General features: G+C 45.1%; 1 protein-coding gene and 1 long non-coding RNA gene across 2 annotated transcripts; one reads left to right on the top strand and one right to left on the bottom strand.

Annotated features, from left to right (window-relative positions):
• Nucleotides 1–222: 222 nt before the first annotated feature.
• Nucleotides 223–20,184, bottom strand: LOC311307310 (von Willebrand factor A domain-containing protein 5A-like). Its single transcript, XM_084436105.1, has 21 exons — nt 20,084–20,184; nt 12,781–12,828; nt 12,226–12,428; nt 11,835–12,057; nt 11,464–11,645; nt 11,176–11,290; nt 10,602–10,777; nt 10,267–10,355; nt 9,851–9,995; nt 8,661–8,740; nt 7,804–7,918; nt 6,920–7,078; nt 6,714–6,817; nt 6,387–6,601; nt 6,191–6,280; nt 4,695–4,748; nt 4,498–4,539; nt 2,373–2,399; nt 1,671–1,831; nt 776–899; nt 223–662 (listed from the first exon to the last, which is right to left on the bottom strand). The coding sequence occupies exons 2-21, from the start codon at nt 12,818–12,820 to the stop codon at nt 583–585; spliced, it is 2,424 nt and encodes an 807-aa protein (XP_084292231.1). The 5' UTR covers nt 12,821–12,828; nt 20,084–20,184; the 3' UTR covers nt 223–582.
• A 572-nt stretch (nt 20,185–20,756) lies between these two features.
• On the top strand, nt 20,757–22,498 carry LOC311310928. The gene is made up of 4 exons (XR_014630523.1): nt 20,757–21,091; nt 21,301–21,391; nt 22,047–22,116; nt 22,272–22,498. It is a non-coding gene; the product is annotated as an uncharacterized lncRNA (long non-coding RNA).
• The last annotated feature ends 3,046 nt before the right edge of the window (nt 22,499–25,544 follow it).

The following is a 25,544-nucleotide window of genomic DNA, read 5'->3' on the forward strand; positions in this document are numbered from 1 at the left end:
GTGCAACTACCAGGGAAGGAGTGGCATTACAGCGTGCTACTCTTCTGTCTACCAATCAATCTACAAGTGGGAAGGTTGGAATAATTATTATGGCAGTTAGCCAAGTCAAGGGCACCAGGGCTGCTTTAACTACAAATAAATACAAAAAGACCTCCAAGACATTTTCAGGGTATGGCTTTATTAGGAAAAAAAAACTTGACAAGATAAAAGGCATATTGGTCCAGTACTGTATGTGCAATTATGAGCAAGAAATGAAGTCAAAATAATTCAAGTGTTATGTTAAAAATAAAAATAAACAGCAGGCTTATATGTTTTGAAAGCACTACACGCTTTAGATTTAGTAGACTTATCTTTATAAGGCAAGCAGCCTACTTCATTCAAAGTGATACAACAGGAAAATATGTCTGCACTCTGCATACACAAATTATGTGCAACTTGAAACTTGAAACAAATAACCTAAAGTCATAGTTACAGCCTATACTCAGCAAGAGGTTCCAATAGTGACTTCATATTTTCTTGGAGGAGGACCAGGGTGCTGTCACTCCTCAGTGTTAGGAGTGTGGAGGGTAGAGGGTCAACCTCTCAGAGCCCCAGGATCTTCTTCTGAAGCTGGCAACCCAACAGGTCATTTCCAGCTGCCACACACTCTAGCACACAGGGCACTGGGGAAGCAGACACAAATAATTCCCTGAGAATAATTTCATAACTCTGTGACATGATTGTTACAACTAGCACTGGTTGGATATATATACATCTGGGCCAACAGTTACAGTACCCTTCTGAGCCTGGATCCATGACACAGCCTTTAGAGCCAGAAGCTGCCACTCATCGTGGTCCTGGGTCTTGAACCCATGGAGCCATATTAGGGCAAGAACCGTGGCCCATACCTCCTGGTCCACCTGGCTCCCCAGACCCCAGAGAGAGGGAGAGGGGGCAGGAGAGGGAGGGGGGGGGGGCAGGAGAGAAGGAGGAAGCAAGAGAGAGAAAGGGTTCATATAAAGAAACAAGGACATGGCAGCTACTAGTATGGACAGAAGCAGCTCCTTGCTACCTCCAGGCCATGGTCAAGCCCTACACCCTCTCCCGACCACTACACTCTGCTTCCTTGGGGCGATTGGTTTCCCCGTCACACCGAGGCCCCTGCGGTCGGTCGACACGGTCACGGCTCTTCTCTTTCCTGGCCCCGCAGTGGTGAAATGAGCTGCCCACTGACGTCATGACAGCAGAGTCGCTGCCCATCTTTCGCCGCATGCTCAAAACTCACTTCTTCAAGAAGTACCACCACAATCCTCCTTCTTAAACACCTATTGTATTTTTGTTTGCTATTCTTGCACTAGATTATGCAATTTAGCAGTAATGCACTAGATTATGCAATCAGCCTGGGCAGGCTTCAGCTTGGCCACATCCTCCAGTGTTTTCTCCAGTCACTTGTTTTAGAAAGGAGATGCACTTGTGAGTTCTGGCAAGTAGTAGTTTATTGCCTTTTCCTACGTTAAATGCAATTATTGTAAGTTGCTTTGGATAAAAGTGTCAGCTAAATGGCTGTAATCTAATGTAATGTATAGACGTATGGGTTGGGACGTTCAGTTTCAGCAGCCATACACAATACATTTTACAGCTCTGAAGGTCCATGGCACACAACCATCAGAGACAGTCAGCCAGTGACCCACCAGGGCAGGCTTGGGCTTGGCCACATCCTCCAGTGTTTTCCCCAGCACTGTGACCAAGGCTGGCTCTAGGGCCCAGGAGCCAGAGGCCTTCTGAAGGGAGACCAGCTGGAGGAGAGGGTCCCTGGTAGGTTCAGGGATGGATTTTCCATCTTCCACAGAATCTAATGGAGAAATAATGGTCATACATGTATGAAATGAGAACATGTTGTGCTTAATTCAAATAGTGGGATCAATTTGCATGTGAATTACTTGTGTTTGTAATGAACTGAAGCGATTTTGGGTTTAAGGTAAGTTGACCTGTTTTCCAGGGTATAGGCAAATCACAAATGCAATAAAAATGAAAAAATTGGATCAGTCTTGCGACAAATGTCCTCTGATTTCTTTCACTGGTCACCTGTAAATTGTAGTTGATATGTGTGTCTGCGAATCAGAGCCTTACCATTTTTATTATCTGGTCTGAGGTTTTAAGTATGCAAGTTAAAACAAAAGTGTCTCAAAAGTGTTTCTTATAGTCAGGCTCAAAAGTGGTAGAGGGACCAGCACTCACAAATTCCAAAGAATGGATGCTTTATTGCTTCACAGCAATATGCAAGACAGGCAGGACGAACGTTTCAGCCTTACGGCTATCTTCAGCGTATCATATCTTATAGCCAGGCTACCTGTGATGGCACATAATTGATAAATTACCATAAATGTACTCACCACACTCAAGTCCTGAATCCATATCAGCTGAAAAAAAGGATTAATCAATTGATTTTATTTACATTAAAATAAAACCAGTATATATTGCACTTACAATTAAAACAAGATTATACTCCAAAGAATAAGCATTGTGAGGGGAATAGAGGGCAGTATATTTGCAAACTAAAAATGGTGCTCAGAGAGCACAGACCTCTGCCCATGAGTGCATTTCATGCCTGTGTGCACAAACATGCGTATGAGCAGGACATGTTTGGTATTTCTGCATTTGTTAGGTTGAGAGCTTTATGCCCGTCCAAACCCTGTGTTTCTGTTACCTCCCCATGTTGAGATACAGTATGGCTGTTTCAATTCCCTCTATTGACAATGAATGGGGGGAATTTTTCACTCTCTAAGTCCAAAAAATGAACAGCAGTGAATGGCTGGCCATGGTTGGGCGGCTCGTGGACCCATCCCTTGATTCGGATTCGCTCCAAAATTGAATGGGTTCTAAATTGGATCAACTTCACCCCTCCACCGAGTTTCATGAAAATCTGTCTGATAGTTTTTGTGTAACCTTTGTCCAAAAAATGAATGGCGGTGAATGGTCGGCCGTGTCTGGGCAGCTCGTGGACCCGCCCCATGATTCGGATCCGCTCCAAAATTTAGTGGTTTCTAAGTTGGCCCATGCTACACCCTTCCACCAGGTTTCGTGAAAATTGGTCCTGTAGTTTTTGCGTAATCCTACTAACAGACGAACAAACAAACAAACACATGCAACCGAAAACATTACCTCTCGCCCTATGCTGTCACTGGGACGGAGGTAATGAAAGCCTTATAGAAGCATCACCCAAAATGTATGCGCTCATTCATGAAACAAGAGCAAATATGCAATAGCTGCAGCCATGTACGTACATGCATTCTGACTGAATCTTCTCCTCTCTTGTCTAATTAGTGGATTAGTAACAGCTGTGGTGTGGGTATAGACGAACTGTTAATGTAGACGTAGGCTGCATCCCAAACGGTAGGCAGCTGCCTGCTGCCTTGCTGTCTAGCGAGGTAGTATCCTTTGGAGGCAGTGTTTTTGTCTGAAGTTGCCTTGAAAGGAGTCTAGATTGAGACTCCTTTCCAAGGACGCAATGTGTAACAACGTCATGATGTTATGCCGTTAAATACCTGTCGGTCAATCATCACTAAAATATTATTCTGGAAAAAGTGTTTCCTGTGTAACAGAACTTATCAGTTGTCAAAACGAAAAGCCAACCAACTGGTTGTTATGCTGGCCAGCTAAAGTGTTCCCAAGTAAATGCTTGTCTAATACATTAGCCTAGTATCTGACTACCTGTAGCCTTTTAACAACTGCTAAGACCATAATATAGTAAGCTAGTTACTTTAGCTACGTTACTTAGCTAGCTAAAGATATTGGTCCCCAAATCATTTTACAACTTGTTCAGCCATGTTCCAACGTTTCTGTCAAACTCCGCAGGTATATGTTACTAACGTAGCCTAGCTAACTAATGTAGCCTAGCTAACGTTAGCCTAAAGAAAAGGAAAACAAATGTCAGATCAGATATATAAACAAGTTATTTTGATAAACTGGCCACATTTTGGGAATCTATGGTTACTTTCTCACCTGAAAACATACTCAAACTTCAGAAAGTGACATATTAACAGGCATGGAGACATAATTGCTCTTTTGGTCAGAGCAGTGGAGCGGGTGCATGGGATTATGGGATATCTTGACCAACGAAGGATACATCTGTGCTGCCTTCAAAATCTGACCAGTCGGAGGCACCTCAGCAGGCAGTATAATAGGCAGCATTTTAGCCGTTTGAGACACAGCCTGGGTGTGCAAATCTTTTATTGTGGACTGACCGACCGACCGACAGAGCGAGCTGGTCGCAGCTAATAACTATTAGTCTATTATGTAATTTACATTAAAATCAAACCAGCATAATTTTGCACTGACAAATAAACCAATATTATTCTCCAAAGCATAAACATTGTGAGAAAAGAGAACAGTATATTTGCAAAGTAATGCATTTCAGAAATGTACTTTTGCCACCTTGGAATCTGAATTTACCACATGATATAGTACATAGCAAACATGTGGGATAAAAGATAAGCATGCATTTACTTCTGAGCATACCTGACAAGCAGGAAGCACCGCTGTAACATTTTAAAAGCATCCCTGCAGAAGACACAAGGAAAGGAAATTACTACTGTATCTAGTAGGTATACTTTTCCAACCATAACCACCAATTGTAAGGCAACACGATCCACAAACTCCACAGTCCCCAGTCAAGTACATATTTAAAAGTAAATACATTAAAAAGTATGACAAACCAGGAAAGTTGATCTTCATAGATGGAGCTGAGGTGCAGAAGACATTGCAGATATCAAAAAAAAAAAATCAGGTCAAACAAAGTATGCATATATGAGTACAGTACATCTAATTTCATTTCAGCAAACGACTTAATGACCTATCACGGCTGGAAAATGAGAACCTGCTCAAGAACACAAGATTGCAAGGGAGACGGATAACAAATCTAAAATATAACCGCAAGCGGCAATAGGACGGTGTCCTACAAACATGCCCAAACCTGGTAAATATCAGGCAAAGGACTAAAGAGTCCAAGCGCCATAGTTGTCAGAATATAGGAAGTAGCCTATGAACACGGGCCTGTACCGCTTGCCATGGTACAGAATCACTCACCTAGTAGGGGTTAAGTTGCACGCCTCATACACTATGCTACTGTATGATAACATACAGTAGCTTGACTAGTTATAATGTGCTTACACTATATTCTACAAGCATAGCCTGGTATGGCCACAGAAACTATTCAATCACAGACATTATATAAAAACTATTCAGTCACAGACATTGTAAGACAGTGAACAATGAAGCCAAAGACAAACAAATGCAAATGGTACAGTATGTGGTGGTGGTGTGTGTGGAGGGGGTGGAGGTATGGGGGCTCAAATCCTAATCTCACCCTAGGACATCAAAATGGCTAGAGTCGGCCCTGGTTACAGACCTGATTATACAGCATGACAGCGCTATCTACCTGAATTGCGGTAATCTTTTAACCTAGCAGATATTCTGTCATATAGTTCTTAGACATGATTGTGGAGAATGTGCATACCTGTGTGTGAGACGATTCAACTAACGGTTCAAGAGAAATATGACTTTAAAATATGTATGTTCATTAGCATCAAGTGCTAACTTTATAACGCAACAGATCACAACATTTTTCACCAACCGACTTGCTCTGACCACCCTTGATGTAGAATATACCCAAGAGTACACACGTGCACCGCTGCCTGAAGCAGATAAAGCATCCATGAGATGATTTTTAAAGCATTTTTTTTATACATTAGCATATCACAAAAATTGTCAAATTTCAAATGCCTCTACTTTCCATATTTTCTCAGATATCAACAGCTGATCCGGCATGGCACAATTTGGTAGTACCCACTTCATGCCCAGTCTGTTTCAAGTCCCTAGATTATTGTTGTAAAAAGTTATAAGCACTCTAAATTAGTGGCCAAGGTTTGTTTTGAAAGAAGTACCCATTTCTCCGCCATCTTGGAATGGACACAAAATTAACAAAGCACAAAATAATTTAAACACTAAAACAAAGTTAGTGTAAACCAACTCTTCACTGAGGATTTTATCACATTCCAAGAATCGTAAAAACAAATAATTGTTTCCCAAATATGGTCAAATCATTAGCTAGAATAACAAATTAACTGATTAAAACCTAATTGACTTTGTGCTTAATGTTCAAACTTAGTGCTAGTTTAAGGTAAATATGGAGTGTCTGGAGTGGCTGACTTGCCTTTTTTTTTTGGCCTCCGAGAGCGGTGTGGAGATCCGCCCCATAGGCCACATTTCAGAGGCATAAAACCCATCCTGCAAGCCTGAACCACTGTGATAAAGAGGGAAAAACAAGTTAAATACTATGTGCTTTGAGACATTAAGTACACGCATGTACTCAGCAACATATGCACAATAGTATGTACACAGACACTAACTTGGTGTGGGAATTTTCCTACGAAGTATTGGCCCTTGCACAGCTTCCCCGTTGCCTTTGTGGACAGCGATAAAAGCTGTGAAGGCACTGCTCACTCCTGATTGGACACTGAGCTCTATCACTTTGCCTTCCGCCTTCTGATCAGTCTCCCCATCTCTCTCCTCCAACTCCAGGGAGTGGATCAAGGTTCGAGCCCCAAGTCTGTGGACAGTCAGACTAAAGAAAGAGAGAAAGAGGTGAGGATTGGGATAGATCAGATGTGGTATGAGAAATGTCATATGGCTAGATACACAGTTCAGATTTCTGACCAAGAACTGCACCTGCTTACCCAGTGTCCTCGGTGGGTTTGAGGCTGAAGCGGAGCTTGTTCTTGACAGGCTGCTTTGCCAAGCTGTACTCCACTGTCACAGAGCCTTCTGTGTCTCTGGAGCTCTGAGAAGAGAGAGAGGAGTAATAAGGGACAGACAAATAAACTAGAGGTTATGGTTTCTACCAGTAATGCATTGAATATACCAGTTGGTGGTGTGTTCTTACCTCTCCAGTGATCTGGGCATAGAGAAGTGACCTTTGACCATGAAAGAGCACACTGATGGGCGGAGACAGAGTGGTGACAGACAATCCTTTTGGGACTTTCCATTTAACAGAAATGTCTACAACAGATGGGTGCAAGGCAAACCGGAGCGACTGCATCACCTGAATGAGGACAGAGGTACGAATAGAAGGATGAAGTGTTGAGTAAAATAATTTACTATGTCTTAGGTCAATTTTCAAAATAAATCTAAGTTCAAAATGGTTCTAAGTTCAGAATAGTTCAAAGTTCAAAATAAATTCTGAGTCCAAAAAGAAAACAAGTTGAGGCACGCAGAAGTCCAATGCGATGACTTTATTGCTTTTTCAGACACAAAATAGCAGTAAAGCCGGTGCTTCCCGGGAAAAAGACACACCCTTGTCTTTGTGTTACCCCTTAAATAGTCTGCCACCATCCCCCCTCTTTCTTGACCACAACCCACTCTCCAAACCTCATCCCTACTTTGGCACAAATCCAATGGTGTCTAATATGCCGACTCAGCACCAACCTATGCCCAAATATGTCCCTTTAGTACGCCATTATTTCCGGCAAAGGGGGGAGGGAGGAAAGAAAAGAGGAGTGGATAAGTAGACCTGTGACCTTCCTGGCTATGCAGTGTACACTCTTATCCCTTCCTGGCTATGCAGTGTACACTCTTATCCTTGACTTTAAATATCCTTTTCAGTCTCCTACCCAGTCATTCATCACTATTCACAGCCTAAACTGCTTTCTTTCTTTTCTTCCCTTATCAGACGTTACAAACGCTTATTATACGCCAACTTATCACCATGTTCTCTTTTTATCCAACTTATCACCATGTCCTCTTTCAAATCAACTTATTGTCTCTTACTTTGGGCTGCATCCTCTCGGCTCCTGTGATGAACTGGCTGTGTCCACCTCCCTCCTTTGCAACCCCAGTGATGAGGGCAGAACTGGCCCCCTCCCCAATCCCAAACGAGAAGCACCTGGAAGAAAAACACAACGAAAAACACAGATAGCTAGTTAGATAATAGTTAGTGTTACTGTAATGATACAGTATCACACTAAAACTGTGTTATTCAGATTCAGATCAGTTTATTGCCATGGTAGTTTACACATACTAGGAATTTGTTTAGATCGATGGAGAAATTAGACAGGGTGCAGGACAGGACAGTGCAAAGATAGGACAGTGCAAATATAAAATATCAAAAAAAGAAAGTACAAATGCTAACTACACAATATACACAGAATGGATGTATATATACAGTGTGTGCACAGAGTGTTGCGTAATGTATGTGCAATGTTTTATATATATAATGCGTGTGCCGTTGTGCTATGTAGAGCAATCGGCGGTCGAGTGCAAGTGGTGCAAAGGGTATAGAGTCAGTGGGGTGGGGGAGTCGTGGGGGGAAGCAGGAGCCTTGTTGATAAGGCTGATGACAGTGACATCCTCTGCTGTGCCTTTTTGCTGCGAGAGCTGATGTTCAGCTCCCACTTGAGGTCCCGGGAGATGATGGTGCCCAGAGAGCGGAATGAGTATCATACTATCATAAGTAGTATACTGCTATTGCTGCATGCTAATACCAAACAGCCCAAGATTAATGTATTATCTGTTAGCATAATATTATTTTAGCAGAGCATATTCTATTGAAACCTAAGGCTGGATTATTTTTGAAAGTACAGCAGCAATTATATTAGGGGTGCAACACTGCTTGTGAGAAGCCCCACCTGTGAGTGCTTGCATTCTTCTTGACCAGATCCACGACTTGTTTGATGTTTTCCACCTCACCGTCAGTGAAGAGAAAGAGCTGAAGTTGTAGGAAGAGGATTTGTCACCGTTAAGCAATCTTGTGTGCAGCCTTATGTTTGTACAGTATGCTAAGAATGCACAGTAGCCTCTGTCGTAGAGAAAACAGTCTGATTAACTGTTCTCAGCGCTGAACTGTTCCAGTTGTTGAGTTGTGGTAAATCCTACTACAAACTCAAACAAGTCTGGTTGGTTGAGTGTTAGCATTCCTTTAGTAACTCACTGTAAAACTGGCGCACCTTTCTGCAGTACTTCTACTGTAGGTGTGGCAGAACTAATTATTTATTATTTATTAAAAGGATCCCCTTTAGCTGCCACCTAGGTGACGAGCTAGTCTTCCTGGGGTACAAACATGTAATAATGAAACATAACATACAACATTAACATAAATGCATATACATTAACGGATTAGCCTACTTACATTACATTTACATTAGCAGGTTATACATTATACGTTTTTTTAAAAGTAGCATACAGTAGGTTAGACAGTTTACATGAACCTTACCGGACTATTGCTCAGCTGTTTAAGTAATGTTTTCTTAGAAGGTTGGCAGAACTAATGTCAGGTGAGTCACTTGTATGGAGTGTGATATATGTTTATGAGTTGTATAATTTATTTGTGAGTTAGGGTTAGGCACAATCAAAAGGCACATGGTGTACAGTATGTATACTATATGGACAAAAGTATTGGGACACTTACACATTACACCTACAGGAGTTTTTATGACATCCCATTCTAAATTCATAGGCATTAATATGGAGTTGGTTCCCCCTTTGCATCTATAAACGCTTTTACTCTTCTGAGAAGGCTTTCTACAAGTTTTTGGAGTTTTGCCCATTCATCCAGAAGAGCATTTGTGAGGTCAGATAATGTTGGACGAGAGGGCCTTACATCACCAAGTGCAATGCCAAGCGTCGGATGAGTCAGGTGTGTAAAAATTCCCACAGAAACTCCAAAATCTTATAGTAAGCCTTCCCAGAAGAGTGGACGCTGTGATAGCTGCAAAGGGGCGACCAAATCCATATTAATGCCTGTGAATAGTAGGTGTAGCTATAGGTGTAATGTGTAGGTGTCCCAGTACTTTTCTCCATGTAGTGTGTGTTACTGTACCTGTCTGGGCTGGTTAGGGAGGCAGCGTTGTCTGTAGATATGTTTGAGGGGCAGAAGGATCTCTGTTCCGCCCATGTCAGCTGTCATCATCCGCACCTTTTTCAGAGCTTTATCCATTGTCTTTTGACTATACTTCACGCTCTTACTGGACACCATATATAGTAGTATAGTGTATAGTAGTAGACACACATGCACACACACACACACACACACGTTCAATGGGTCAACAAAACAATAAAGACAGACCTAAACCACGGGCATTTATTTTCCTCTTCCCAATACATGTAGATGGAGAGGTAAATTCATTGTTTCTATTGTTTATTGTTCTTATAAACAAAACTAGTCATTCAGTGAAGGCAAAAACAATTGAGTTCATAAAAGCCAAATATGAGTGAAAAGAGAGGTACAGTACTCACAGGAAGAATGACTTGTAATTGGAGCCAAAACCATAGATGTTAAAGTAGCAGCCCTTAGGCAGACTCTTCAGCAAGAGCAGCAATGTGTCCTGCAAGGACAGATACTGAGCATGTGTCTGGAGAGATACTGAACAGGTGTCTTTCAAGAGTGACTCTTCAATATTCAATACAAGCTCTTCCAGTCGGTTGGTCAATCGGTCAGTCGGTCAGTCAGTCAGTCAGTCAGTCAGTCAGTCAGTCAGTCAGTCAGTCAGTCAGTCAGTCAGTCGGTCAATCGTTCAGTCAGTCTGTCAATCCTCATGGAGTTCTAAGGGGGATAGACTCTGGTACAATACCCTGGCACTGCCAATCCGTTCCTGTTCCCCTGCACCGTTGTTCATGGGGCATGACATGCTGCCAGAGCGATCCACCAGGAAGATAAACTCCCCACACGAGGTCATCGATGACATCACAGCTGCAGGGAACTCTGGGTACAGGCTCAACATGACTACCGAGTCACCCATCAGAGAGCCTGGTGGAGTGGGTGAGTGAGAGAGAGAAAGACAAACAGTAGAAGAAAGAGACTCATAAAATGGCAAATATACAGGATATATCTTATATCTTCTTTCCTACTGTGCAAACACAATGATGGTAGGTAGTAGCCTGTTGATGGGGTGCTATATGAATATATTAATATGGAGTGTCAGACTGTACAACCAGCGCTACTCTCAGTAGACCACACACACATACCAGAACTGAACTGACAAACAAATGACTGCACTTTAATTTATACAGTGTGTGAGTGTTTTTTTTTTACTCTATTCCCTTTGCTGCTGTATCACTGCAATTTGCCCTTGTGTGAGAAATAAAGGATTATCTTATTTTATAGCATGATGTTGCCTAACTGTTGTTTTTAGCTCCTCCACTCACCTGGTTTAGCGGAGGCCTGCCCTGCCTCTACCACAGCAGTGGGCTGGTGGGCGTCTCTGTAATAGACCAACAGCTCGACATCCCGGTCAAACTTGTGTCCTGCAGCCAAGCTGATCTGCAGAACAGTACAAACACAGACCAGTGTTCAATGAATGAGGCCGAACACACAGTCTCACACACACACACACACACACACACACACACACACACACACACACACACACACACACACACACACACAAACACACACACACACACACACACACACACACACAGAACACCCATTACCGTGGCTTGGGTTTGCTCTGAGTTTAGGTACTTGAGAGGGTCCAGGGGACAGTTGGACTCTATTTTAGAGATGGGTCGAGGGGAGGACACATGAGCATTGAGGGACAGGCTGTAGGGCACAGCACCAGCGGGCACAGAGGTCACCTGGGCACTGCCCACAGCGCTACTTCCACTGTCAACGCCTGAGAGAGAGAATGTCATTAAGAGACGTAAGAGAAAGTAAGAGAGAATGGGTCATTGCCCTAGTGTTGATAGCAGAAGTTTCAAACATGATATACCGTGTGTGTGTGTTTGTGTGTGTGGTGAGCGTGTGAGTGAGTGTGTGTGTGTGTGTTTGTATGTGTGTGTGTGTGTATATAGTTCCTGCTTACCACAGGGTTCATAGCGGGGGTTGAGCACAGCAGGCAGGCAGATCCTCAGCCCATCGTCTGCCTGCACGGCCAGCTCAATGACGTACTCAAGCCTGACGGAGGCGCTCTCTCCAGGGGGAAGACTGCCCACGTTCAACTGGAACACGTCCGGGCTCTGCTCGCTTTCCTCCAATAGGAAAGCCTGCTGGCCTGAGCTCAACGCATCATCGTACTCTTCCCGGGCCTGAGGGACGGTAACGCATCATCAATGTGAGATGCAGCACAGATCACACCCTAAGGGGCAGGTCAGGTGGTATGTGTACTTCTCATCAGGGCACTATAACTTGACAAACAAACTGGTGGGTGTGACACCAGTTTTCAGTATTACTCTTGTTTATTTCCTTCATTTCACCTTCTGTTTCTCCTGCACCTGCGCCACCACCTCGGTCTCTCCGATCTTGGCACTGAAGTGGCAGACAGCAGCCTCCGCTGGCATAGGGAAGACGAAGATGGCCTCCAGAGGGTCCTCTTCCTGGTTCTCATACTGCATAGAGGAGCTCACAGTAGCCACATGGTCCCTCACCTGCACCTCCACCTCAATACTCTTCAGAGGCACTGAGATGGAAGGAGAGGAAGAAAACAAAAGAATAGAGGTTTGCTGTACTTGAACTAATAAGCCTATTTCATTTTGTTATTCTAGGTAGATTTTTTTCTCCATCCTGTAGATATTTTTTCTCATTGAGTACTGGATGATGTTTACTTGTCTTTTTATATCTTCTGTTATATTAATGTTTTCTAAAACATTGAAACATACTGCCAATCCCTATTGATGTTTACTATCGGAATATTGCTAAAAATTAAGGGAGAAGGGAGCTACAGTTTGAGAGCACAGCATAGATCTAAAACAATGAGAATTAGACTAATGCATCTTGACAGGAAGCAGTAAATCACTTGTGGGTAAACCTACCTGGTTCATTCTTTGTCAACAGTCCACAGCAGTTCACCATTTTGGCACCTGCAAAGGAACAGTAAGATGCTATCCCTGCCATACCATTATTTTCTTACATTGTTTATGACTTTTGTGACATGTTTGTTTGACATGGCAGTCCATTCCTACTTATTCTACCATCCCCACTTCAATCCCCATGAAGAGCCACTATTTAAAACAGTTCAAATCACTTCATGTGGTAAACTCAGGTAGGTTACAGTTGCCACCTGTCACTTGACAGTTGGTGATACATGTAGTGGTAGACATTTACAAAATGGCAATGAATATAACATTCAGGATATTTAAAATTATGATTGGGTAACCTGGTTTATAGGCCTACCCTTGCCCTAACTGTGAGGACATTCACTGCAATGTGTGTAATCTTAAGACTCCTTTTCAACACTTAACTTTTTCTCACGTCCTCACCAGTCCCCATGCTGCCGGGGATAGCCTTTCCCCCGACTGCCCTGGTGACGCACCTGTGCCTACCTGGGCAGAGCAGATGGAGATTGTGTCCCCGGATCCCTCTCTGCCGTTCGAGGTCCTGGAGGAGGACATTCTCGAACTCGGCTGTGAGCAGGATGAGGAGTTACTCAACCCCTCATCCGAGGACGAGGGGGTAGCCAACCCCCTTCAGTCGGGCCAGGGCTCCCGCTCCTCCAGTGCTCAGGGAGGTGACACCCCCTGGGACCAGGACTTGAACGACGTCTGTCGCCGCGCGGCGGACAGGCTCGACATCGAGTGGCCACCTACCCAAGGTGTGCAAGGGGTTAGGCGGAGCCTATATGACGGGGAACGTCTCCCGACGTCCACTCCTGCACCCAAGCAGGTCATCCCCGCTGTGCCTGCCTGCATGGAGGAGATGAGGAAGTTTTGGGACAAGCCCTTAACCAATAGGGTTCTTGTCCCAGGATTCAGTGGACTTGACGTACACGGCATGGAGGAATTAGGGTTATCCAGCCCTCCTCCGGTGGAGCCTTCGGTAGCCAACCATCTCCACCCCCAGAAGAGACCCACTTTTGGTTCCTCTGGGCCCTCCCTGCCGGGAAAAGCGGACGCCTTCACAGCCTCCGTTTTCCAGCGAGGCTACAGGGCTTCTGCCCTCTCTGTCCGCGCTCTAAACGCCGCCTCTCTGCTGGTAGCCTACCAAGCGGAGCTGCTGGCGGACTTGGGTGCGCAGATGGACAGGGAACAGCCCAACACCCAGACATGGGAGGAGATCTGTGTTGTGAGTGATTACACTCTACGCGCTCTCCGCGGCGCCGTGCAGAGCACCGGCCGCGCCATGGCCCTGGATGTTGTCGGGGAGCGTTCCCTGTGGCTGAACTTATCCGGTCTCTCCGACAAGGAGAAGAAAGGGCTTCTGGATGCTCCGGTTGTACCCACTGAACTGTTCGGATCATCGATCGCAGCGAGGCGACAGAAGTTCGACGCCCGCGTGAAGGAGGAGGAAGCATTCCAGCTCTGTCTCCCTCGCAAGTTTGTGCCGAGGCCTGTTCAGGTTTTCCAGAGGCCTGCACAGGCGCCTAAGGCACAGCCCGCCCCTAAGGGACCCAAACCTCAGGGCGCGGCCAGGGCGGCGACGGCGGCGGCGGGGGTGCCAGCTACCAAGCTACCAAGCTCGCTCTCGGGGAGGGGTGTTACGGTGCGCCCCCCTCCTTCCATCAGCCCCCCTGTGGTTCCCAAACGCAGGGCGGTCTCTCTCTGTGCTCTGACTCGTTCAAAAGTCGAGCTCCAGTGTTTGCCTCCCACGCTGACGCCTTTGAGGTCAAGTCTGCAAGTTGTGGAGAAGGACCGCAACATGTTCCGTTGTATGGTGGTTCACCCAGTGTTCTCACGCCCCAGTGCCCTCGGAACGGTCGCACCAGGTTCCCCGGTGATGTTCGAGTCTCGTCTCCCACCCTGCTGCCCCAGAGGGGCACGTTCGGGGGAGTTCAGACAGCAGGATGTGTTCAACAGTGTCACCCAAGCACACAGTCATTCTGTATTAAAATGTTTCACAACATTGCAACCAGGTTTTCAACCAAGGGCAATGGAAATAACTCCAAAAATAAGGCGGTTCATAAGGCCACTGGAGGGTGCTGTTGCACCACCTGTAGTGAGAGCCCGGCCCCAGGGTCCTCTCGCTGCTCACGCGGAGCAATGGCGCGCATGCGCACCTTCCCCGTGGGTCCTGAGGACGGTAACCAAGGGTTACAGGCTTCAGTTTGCATCGAAACCACCGCCTTTCAGAGGGGTGATCGAATCAGTGGCTCGGGGGGAGTCTGCTCAAGTCCTGGAGAGAGAAATCTCGTCTTTTTTGGACAAAGGGGTCGTACGAATTCTACCGGAGGAAGAGAGCCGTCAGGGGTTCTACTCTCGGTATTTCCTCGTTCCAAAGAAAGGGGGGGGCTACGTCCTATTCTGGACCTGCGCTCTCTAAACGTACACCTCAAGCGATACAGATTCAGTATGATCAATCACAACGCTCTGTCTCGTACCATTCGTCTGTACGACTGGTTCACGTCAGTGGACCTACAGGATGCGTATTACCATATACGCGTACATCCTGTTCACAGAAAATATCTCAGGTTCGCTTATCTAGGCATAGCCTACGAGTATCTATCGGTACCGTTCGGGCTGAGCCTAGCGCCTCGGATATTTACGAAGTGTGTGGAGGCTGCTCTGCTTCCCCTGAGGAGTCAGGGGCTCAGACTTCTAGCCTACCTAGACGATTATCTCCTGTGTTCGCTCTCTCGGGAGCAAGCAATGAGGGACACTCTTTTTCTTGTTTCCCACCTAGAGGGTCTGGGCTTCAAGATAAACACGGCCGAGAGCTCGCTAATGCCAGCTCAGACTGTAGAATATGTAGGTCTCAGGCTGGACTCGGTGTCTCTCCGAGCCAGGCTGTCTGTCCCTCGCGTCGCCTCATTCAACCAGTGCGTAAGCCTGTTCCGCAGCGGTCAGTCGGTCAAGTTCAGAATTTGTCACCGATTGCTCGGACTCATGGCATCTTCCCTGTCAGTCGTCCCTCTGGGTCGTCTGCATATGAGGGATTTTCAACGTTGGGTGCTAGGCCTTCGTCTGTGCCCAAGACGACATTTGCATCGCACTGTGACAGTGACTCCCAGCTGTGTCAGAGCTCTCCGGTTCTGGGGAGACCCAATTCTGTTCGAGACCGGGACCCCCTTGGGAGTAGTCTCACTCCGTTCGGTGGTCTCGACGGATGCGTCTCTCGCGGGTTGGGGGGCAACTCACGAGGGCAGGATTGTGAATGGGACGTGGTCCCCACATCTCCGACATGCCCACATAAACTATCTCGAGCTGTTGACGGTGTTTCTGGCACTACGGCACTTTCTACCCCTCATACGGGGTCGCCATGTCTTGGTCAGGACAGACAACACGACTACAGTAGCCTACATCAATCGCGAGGGTGGCACTCGTTCATCGAGCCTGCACGCGCTCGCGCGCAGGCTGATCCTGTGGAGCAGCGGCTTCCTTCCCTCTTTACGCGCGGTCCATGTCCCGGGCGTATTGAACGTGGGAGCGGACCTGCTCTCCAGGGGGAATCCCCGGTACGGGGATTGGTGTCTCCACCCTCAGGTGGTGAGTGGGATATGGGTGATGTTCGGCCGAGCTGCCGTAGATCTCTTCGCATTGCGAACAAACGCGCAGTGTCCTCTGTTCTTTTCCCTGACGGGAGAGGATGCACCTTTGGGTGTGGACGCGCTGGCTCATCCGTGGCCAGACGCGCTGCTTTACGCGTTTCCCCCGGTCAGCCTCATAATCCCCACTCTAGCCAGAGTAAGGGAGCAGAGGCTGTCTCTCATACTCATTGCGCCGTATTGGCCGGGGAAACTGTGGCTGGCGGAGATCACCCCGCTCCTGTCCGGCCAGCCTTGGCCTCTTCCTTTACGCAGGGACCTGGTGTCTCAGGCGAACAGGGAAATTTTCCACCCCAGGCCAGACCTCCTGGCCCTCTGGGCTTGGCATGTGAAGGGTTAAGTGTTCATACGGATGATTTCTCACCCTCTGTGATTAACACTCTTCTCAGTGCTAGGGCGCCTGCCACACGTAAGTTGTATGACAACAAGTGGCATGTGTTTGTGAGGTGGTGTGCTGAGCAGTCGGTGCCTCCTACCCGCTGCTCTGCTTCCAAAGTCATCTGCTTTCTGCAGTTTTTGTTGGATAAGGGCAGGGCCTTCAGTACTGTTATTCCTGGCTGCTATTTCTGCCCGTCACCAGGGTTTTGGGTCCTCCTTGGTGGGGGTGCACCCATGGGTCAGCTGGTTTATGAGAGGTGCGAGGCGTTCTCGCCCCGTGTCTAAACCACTGGTTCCCTCCTGGGATTTGTCAGTGGTCTTGGAGGCGCTGTCTATGCAGCCGTTCGAGCCTCTGGGGGTTGTGGGGATGAAAATTCTCTCTCTTAAGACCGCGCTGCTCTTGGCTTTGTCTTCAGCGAAGCGCGTGAGTGAGCTGAGTGCCTTGTCGGTGCATCCTTCTTGTATGCATTTTGCCTCTGGGTTGTCTAAGGTTTCTTTACGGCCTAACCCTGCTTTTGTGCCCAAAGTCGTTAATGACTCCTGCGTCTCCACGCTGGAGCTTGTGGCTTTCCATCCTCCGCCTTTTTCCTCCGACGAGGATAGGCGTCTCCACTGTCTGTTTCCAGTGCGCGCGTTGCGCGTTTATCTGGATAGAACCAGAGCGCTGAGGAAGAGCGACCAGCTCTTTGTCTCTTGGGCTTCCCCTCGTTCAGGGTTACCCATTTCGAGTCAGCGTTTATCGCACTGGATTGTGGACGCCATCTCGATGGCTTATGAATGCAGAGGTTTACGTCCCCCAGGGAGTCTGAGGGCTCATTCTACCAGGGGCGTGGCTACCTCATGGGCACTGTTCAGAGGTCTGTCAGTGGGTAATATCTGTGCTGCGGCGAGCTGGTCTACGCCACACACTTTTGTTAAGTTCTACCGGTTGGATGTGACGGCGCCTTCTTTGGCTCACACAGTCCTGGCGGTAGGGTCCTCTTAGGACGGCTGAGTTGGCTCGGCGATGCGTCCCTGGCTATATTCTGCAATTCGGGAGTAGTCTATATCTATCCCATAGGTGAGACACCGAAACGAATGTTAGAAAGAGAACTATAGGTTACTTACGTAACCCCGGTTCTCTGATAACATGAGTGAGGTGTCTCACCAAATTTGCCCTGCTTGCATTCACGGGGCAAGAGTTTTGGCCAAGAAGGACGTTCCCACGCGTCACAAGTGGTTTTATACGGGGGAGGTGCTCCCCGCCCACACGTGACAGGTCTGACTACGTCAGATGTTTTTAATATGACTTCCAGGTATATCATGGTTGAGACGATATCCCATAGGTGAGACACCTCACTCATGTTATCAGAGAACCGGGGTTACGTAAGTAACCTATAGTTTTTTGCTCTTATATATGTGACGCTATAAACATGCATATAAACAGCCAATGTTGTATGTATGTTCTGTAATCACATGTTGCCAATTGTATTGTTTCATATCAAGTGTTTTAAGTACCTTATGTTCACATACATTCACATATTTCAATCATATAGTATACAGTAGTATAGCACAGCCACAAGTACACAGTTATATGCTAATAAACACTCCTATTATTATCAGTATGATGGGCAAGTCCATCAAAGGGGGGATTATGTTGTGGAAATTGTAAGGCCGTAAGGTCAAGTTGGATAGGCTGAGGAGAGCAACAGGAAGAGAGCAGCAAGCTCAGTTAAGGTCCCTAGTGAGTTGTGCAAGTCAGAGTATTCTAGACTGGAATGTCCCATTTCACAATATCTCTAAGATTCATATCTACTTATGTCAGTTTCAAAACATTAGCCAAATGTGACGCACACACTGTTTTTGAGGATCTGCATATAAAGATGGTGAGCCCAGTTGGGCTGGGGGGCTGTATCAGAATACTTAGCTGTACTGAGCTGTATTGAGTGTGTTACGTAATAAATACCCGTAAAGGCTGAAACAACTTGGGTCTCCTGTGAAGTTTTGTACTATCATAAATTACCAACATCAGCAAGCATAATTTGTCAAGGAGACTGCCCACACCATAAGCGCGAGTACCTACAACATGCGAATCAGAGGCGCTGCCCTGACTGACTGATTGAGCGACCGTCTTTTTGGCTGGCTGAACCTAAAGTTTAACGACGCTAGCTTGCATTAATGTTCCTCCAGCCACCTAAAAGTGCCAGTTAAAGCAACAGCAAATGCAACGAAATATCAGTTAAGCGTAGCCTAATCTAGCCTATTATTTATGTAAGCTATATAAAAAAAGGCAGTGATTTTGGTAGGAGAAGACAGGACCAGCACAGAGTGGAGGGACAGGTGAGAGGAGAGGATAGAGGTTGTTGAGAGGAGAGCAGGAGAAGAGAGACCTTTCAAGTCTGCCTACACTTAGGTTACTTAGCTAAGAACCATTTTAATTACAATTTACTTCTAAGGGCAAATACTTTACTTTCATATCTTCATATCAATATAATATCAAGATCCTAGTAGATGTCCAAATAACCCACTGTGTCCTGGGTCTACTTATTCACCACCTAAAGGGAAGTGCAAAACATCAAGTCATGACCTTTATCCAGAAACAAAAGTTGAACCCATTGCAGCAAAATAGCTAACATTACAGGAATCATCAGTGTAACTGCTTTAGCCACTGACCACTACCATTAATGTTATGGAAGCTGCTGCTAGTTGTTGTGAGCCCATGAGCTTACTGGCTATCCCGCTCTCATTGTGCTGGATTAGCATTGGAAGCATTGGAACTGATGGTCTGATGAAGACCCATCTTTATTTATCGGACATTACCGTCCTACCAGTCCCGCACAGAAACAAGCCAGCCAACACACATAAGCCAGGCGTGACCTGGCCTGGTTTCTTTTCTTTTTACTTGAAAATATGACTTACGCCATTATTTTAAGAAGGTGACGATATTTACCATTAATGTTCAGCCCGTTTCAAGCTTTTTTCCCCCACACTTTTTTTTTTTTTTCGCGCCACAAGAAGTAAAAATTGTACACATTTTATGGCTTCTATGACACTTAATTTGCTATCTGTTCGAATCATTTGTGAATCATTATATTTCAAGAATGAGTGATCCCTGATTGAGGAGCCCCTGGTTGAGAATCATTATGTTTCAACCTAGTGGACCCCTGAGAAACACTGGCCTACGTCATGCAATCCAGTAAATCCAGTATACAGTAATTTAGCCATGCAGTGTCAAATGCGCTTCTTAAATGGCACAAAACACTTTACTAAAAAAACATTACCTTTTTGAAAAGGCTGGTTTTCAGACTGGAAAGACTGCTTGAAAAGTACAATGTTTATATCCGTCTACCACTACTGCAACGTTCATCTGCAGCCTACTTCATTATGGTAATGAATGTCTTCCTGGTTTTAAATGAGGGGAGGAGCAAAACCAGTAAACCACGTGTAGTGGTCAATGTTCATAACATTTGCACTTTCAATGTATGCCTATGTCTTTTCTATCATTTCTCTCTTCCCACTGTAAGGCAAGGCAAGTTTATTTAATTATATAGGCCTAGCACATTTCAGCAACAAGGCAATTCAAAGTGCGTAAGCCTACATTAAATGCATCAAGACAAAGTGAAAAAGGAAGTTAGGTCAGGGTGCAATGTGGCAATTCGTTTTTTCATTAGAATGTCAAAACGGAAAAAGGTTTTTTGGCCCATAATGGTCAGGGTGCAATGTGGCAATTCGTTTTTTCATTAGAATGTCAAAACGGAAAAAGGTTTTTTGGCCCATAATTCTGTTGTTTCATTCCAAATGGAGAAATGAAAACCCACATCCCAGCAAGTACTAAAAACGGCCGTTTTTTCACTGTTGGTCAATTCATTTTCTTCATATTTTGTTTCGGGCCGTGAAACAGAAAGACGAACAGCTGATTCCGTATTTCGTTCTGTCGTTCCAAGGTGTCAGGTAGGGAAAACGAAATCACGTGGTCTGTTAGTCACGTGGTCCAGTCCAGCATCACAGGAAGCGGGGTCATTTAAAAGTCCTTATTGGTCTGAAGCTAGCTAGCTAGGTAAGGTACATTAATGGAGATTAAGTCAGTAGTCGATCGAATTATTGTTATTAAAAGTGGAGAGGGTGTATGATTTTTTTTTCCCGATTACCGTCTAAAACAAGCGAAAGGGCGCTGTGGGTACAGCGTCTGAAGAGAGGAGAACGCAGTGGTGTTCTAGCTGCTGGACATGGCCAGGTAACTTATGGGAATCGTCTCCAGGACAGAGTTCGTGGGAAACATTTTGTGAAAAGTAAATATTCGTTACTCTTGTTATTATTACAATATGAAGTCAATGTGGTCTGCTGTAGCTTTTCCTATTTCTAGAGCCAGAATGCTAGCTAACGTTAGCTAGACTGCTAACCTGTGAATTACATGAGTGTTTTGCATGTAACTGTATACAGAGAGGCCGATTGCTGATGCTCACCACCCAGTTTTGCCTTCTCTACATTATTCCTTCAGGCTCAGATCTAAACCTCCTTGGCTCAGATGTGTACAGTGACTGGATAAAGAGAGGACCTGACATTGTGGAGTGATCACCAGGTCATACCCAGTAAGTCCATTTTATTTGTGGGCCTTGTTGAGTGTGACAGAGGACATGTAAATCATTTACATTTGAACTGCTATTACATACAGTATAGGCTAGGGCTAGCTGCTGCCCTGTCCTCTTCCTCGTGTCTGGCCATCTTGTACATCACGTCCTTCCAGTAGTTGGCGCAGGCGAGTGCGACTGGCCTTTGGTTCGGCCAGGTCATCTCCGGTACATTGTGGAGCATAGCTACATCTCATGATGTGTTCCATGGTTTGGGGTTCACCGCACACACAAGCATTTGAAGATGTGAATTTCCATTTCTCCATGGTGTCCTGCAGCATCCGCAGACGGTTCAGTGTTTTCCAGACAACCCGTGGTTGATTGTGGCCAGTAGCGAGACATGCATCTGGGATGATGCCTCACTCTGTCTGGCTGCCCTGTCTGACATGACTTTTGTTTGCTGTATTCCTGGCCCTGATTCACTGTTCATCCTATGCTGTTGTTCTACATGAGACAGGAACTCAACTACAATAATCCTAAGGGGAACTCAACTTCAATAATCCTACCATGAATTTACAAGTCGGCACACTGTAGCTTTTTTGCCATTTATTAGCCACAACAAATCTTTATTCATGAACTAGAGATTTGCAGTGACTAACATGATCTTGTCTTCTAGGATGCCACCGCTGATGATCAGTATAAACCACGTAGTGAGAGACAGGACACCGCACCCAGCACCGCTCAAGGTAAAAACAATAATGTTAGGGCTGTAATAGGACATAAGTGTAGACTCATTCTGTGTAGACTCTCGTTCTGTGTCTGGTGGACATTACTCCCTGCAGTCCCTGTAGAAAAATGACAGGTTGTGAACAATCTTTTCCTTTTCTTGTCTGGCCCACAGGTCCAGTGAATGTTCCAGTGCCATTTCCCCCAGAGTTGCTTGCCCTGGGCCTGTCTACCTCTCCCCGACTTGCCCCTTCCCCCTCTGCCTCTGCTCCAACCCGTCCTGCCCCGAGCAGGAGTTTAGCATGTTTGCTAATTGTGCTGTGTTAGCTAGTGACGAGTGGCTGTCTCTCTGCAGCACTGTAACTGTAACTGTTTGCATTTGACGTGTGAGTAAAGATCGACTTGACCTGACTTTGTCACACGTCTCCTTGTCATTCTACTCCCACACTATCACATTGTCTCCATTATGTCTTTCACAATGACAGAAATGCTATTGCCTATTTCTGAAGCAAGTACTTTACATTTTGAGTGGAAGTTCATTCAATAGCCCAATGATTAAAAGGTGCTATAGATTTGGTGACATGTTGGTGAATGACCGACTGTGTACCTGTTCACGCATGTGCTTAACATTTAGATATGTCTAGGTCCTTTAACAAGAGAGGTATATTGTTATGAGAAATGTATTTCCTCTTTTAGCAACTACACTTAAGAACAACAGTATTATACCGTGTAATCAGCAATGGGAGCAATTACAGAAAGACATTTGTTATCAACTTAAAACTCTGTTTTACTGGCACTGCATTACAGGTAGGTTATATCATCCTTGCCTCCGTAGGCAATAACCGCAACACTAACTGCTAGAAGCTGGATGAATCTTCTCAACACCTGTCCAAATTATCTATCAGAAACCTATCCAGGTGTGTATCCGGGGGGCTGGTAGGAGATGTATTGTTATATACGACCAAGGACCACATTTGAAATAAGTGTTCTTAATACTGGAATGTGCCATACTCTGGGCAATACTTGCATCTTTGATGTATGTATTCAGTTTTACCCAAAATAAAAATCAATCATAAGCTGTGACTGCCATGGAGAGTCAATGCTCAAGATCAAGTGCCCTTACAAATATAATTAATTCTCTCCAGCAGAGCTCCACAGAATAAAAGCCCCTATGTTCTGTCTAGGTAGGTAGCCAGGGTTTAAGGAAGACACACCAGGGCACACGTCACACCTGTGTTAAAATCACTACACTGGTTACCGGTCAGTTCTAGAATCGACTTCAAAATTCTTTTACTTGTCTATATATCTCTCCACGGCCGTGCACCTATATACATTTCAGACAAGCTGGTTAGGTACTGAACTGCTAACAGTTCCAAAAGTCAGGACAAAAAGACAAGACATTGCCATATGACAAGTTACTCGTAGTTGTGGCCAACCCTCAACCCTGCCTATACCTGGGCCCTAGTACACAAACACATGCACACACACGCACTCACTCACACACACACACACACACACACACACACACACACACACACACACACACACACACACACATGTACTATATCCACCATGTCTCTCCTATAAACTATTTAGCCCTTTTTGCTTTGTAAATTGTAATATATTGTAATATATTCCCCTGTATATTGTTCCTTAGCCAATTAGATGTTTTAATGTATTGTTCTGCAAATGTTCTCAGCCATTAGAAAACATGCTCCAGGAGCTTGCTCGATCGTCTCCTTGAGAGAGGTCAGGTAATCATTTTTACAGCTCAGTTTTCTGGCCCCCAGGTGATGACTGTTTTTTATGCTTCCCTCTGGAATGTCGGGGTGGGGGTGTCCCTATGCCCACCCCCCATGGCTTTCTGTGAAGTGCATTGCGTGGCCTCTGTGTATAAAATGTGCTATATCAATAAAGTTTGACTTGAATTAACACCAATGCTGTTGGTTATTGGAACATACACACACAACACAATGATTGCCACTTTGTCATCTGGACTAAGCCTGGGATTTTGATCTTTAATGTCCCACAGGATGAGGAGTGCATCTCATACATTTTGAATGAGACTTAAAGGTATGTGTCTTATTTTACTGGTGATTTATTGTGGCAGTAAGTTGTTGACTAGTAAGTAGTTGAACTTCTTTCTTTTTTCCCAAAAGATGTGTGGAGGCCCATCACATACTTGCAATGTTGGCTTGGATTTCAGGTGGTGAAGAGGAAGGCGATGCAACGATATGCACATGTAACAGACCCACATTTCCTTGGACCATAATCTGTTCTAACAATACTTGCAACATGCAAACAAAACGGCCCTGTGATTTAAACCATGAAACAGCTCAATTAGCCTTCAGTGTCTCTGCTCTCCTTTATTGAATGATTTCCAAGAGTCAGCCAAGCCATGCTCACCAGTCACTTTTAAAGTTTTTAAAGAGTTCCTCGCAAATTGTTTTGAAAATATCACATTTGTCCTTGTTCTATTCCGTTCTTTCACACTACCTCAGAAGGCACATCTATAAGAGACCTTTGTGTCCGTATGTTCTAGAATGACTAACAGGCTGATGAAGGCCACAGACACATCACATAAATTAAAAAGCAAACACATTATTGGAGTATTATTTTTATTATTATTTATGAGTTGAGTATGAGAATTTTGTGGCTTCAAAAATATATAAACCATTGTCCAGGCAATCAGGGATTTATATCACATTAATCAAGAAAATCAATAATCAATAAATACATTCAATAAAGTAAACTCAAAACCATTTAATAATATTAATATGGCTCCTACAGCACATGTTCTAAGTGTGTTCTGCTTGACAAATACAACGGTTAAACATAATACATGGACATCAAACCCAAAAGGCCAACAGCCAGTAACTTGGCCTGCAACGAGCTATTATGTAGATTGTCATCATTATCATCCCACCACATGAAAAGAGACATTCATTTGCATCATCAGATCTGCATAACCGGTATTAATTTAATGAACTTAGGTTGAAAGTTGCTCAGGGAAGCACAAACAGTTAAAATATCACTCTGCAATGGTACAAGAGAAAGAGGAAGGGTGTGTTTAAGGATTGTAAATCTTTTCATTATTTCAGTCGCTCTTGCAACTTGTATACATAAAGCAAAAAGCTGACAAGCTCTCTGCACTGCATGTCCTTGTAGTTTCCCTCTGCCTGTGAGGAAGGAGGCATGACTAAAGTAGCACCATGTCTACGTAGCTAACTCCTGACTGATGATAGTCTCTCTGAAGTCTCTATTTGGTCACCTGGTTTAATGTGTGCATAGAAACCAGATTGTGAAATTATCACCTTGTCAGAGATTCTCCATCCCCACATTTTGATACATAAGAAACTGCCCCTTCGTGTGTAATACTTATTAAAGCTTTTAAAGTGTGGTGATGCTTGTAGTTCCTCCAGCTGTGCCCTCGCTCTTAGGTCAAATG

This window comes from Borostomias antarcticus (assembly GCF_949987555.1).
Source record: "Borostomias antarcticus genome assembly, chromosome: 1".
NCBI classification, from domain to species: domain Eukaryota; kingdom Metazoa; phylum Chordata; class Actinopteri; order Stomiiformes; family Stomiidae; genus Borostomias; species Borostomias antarcticus.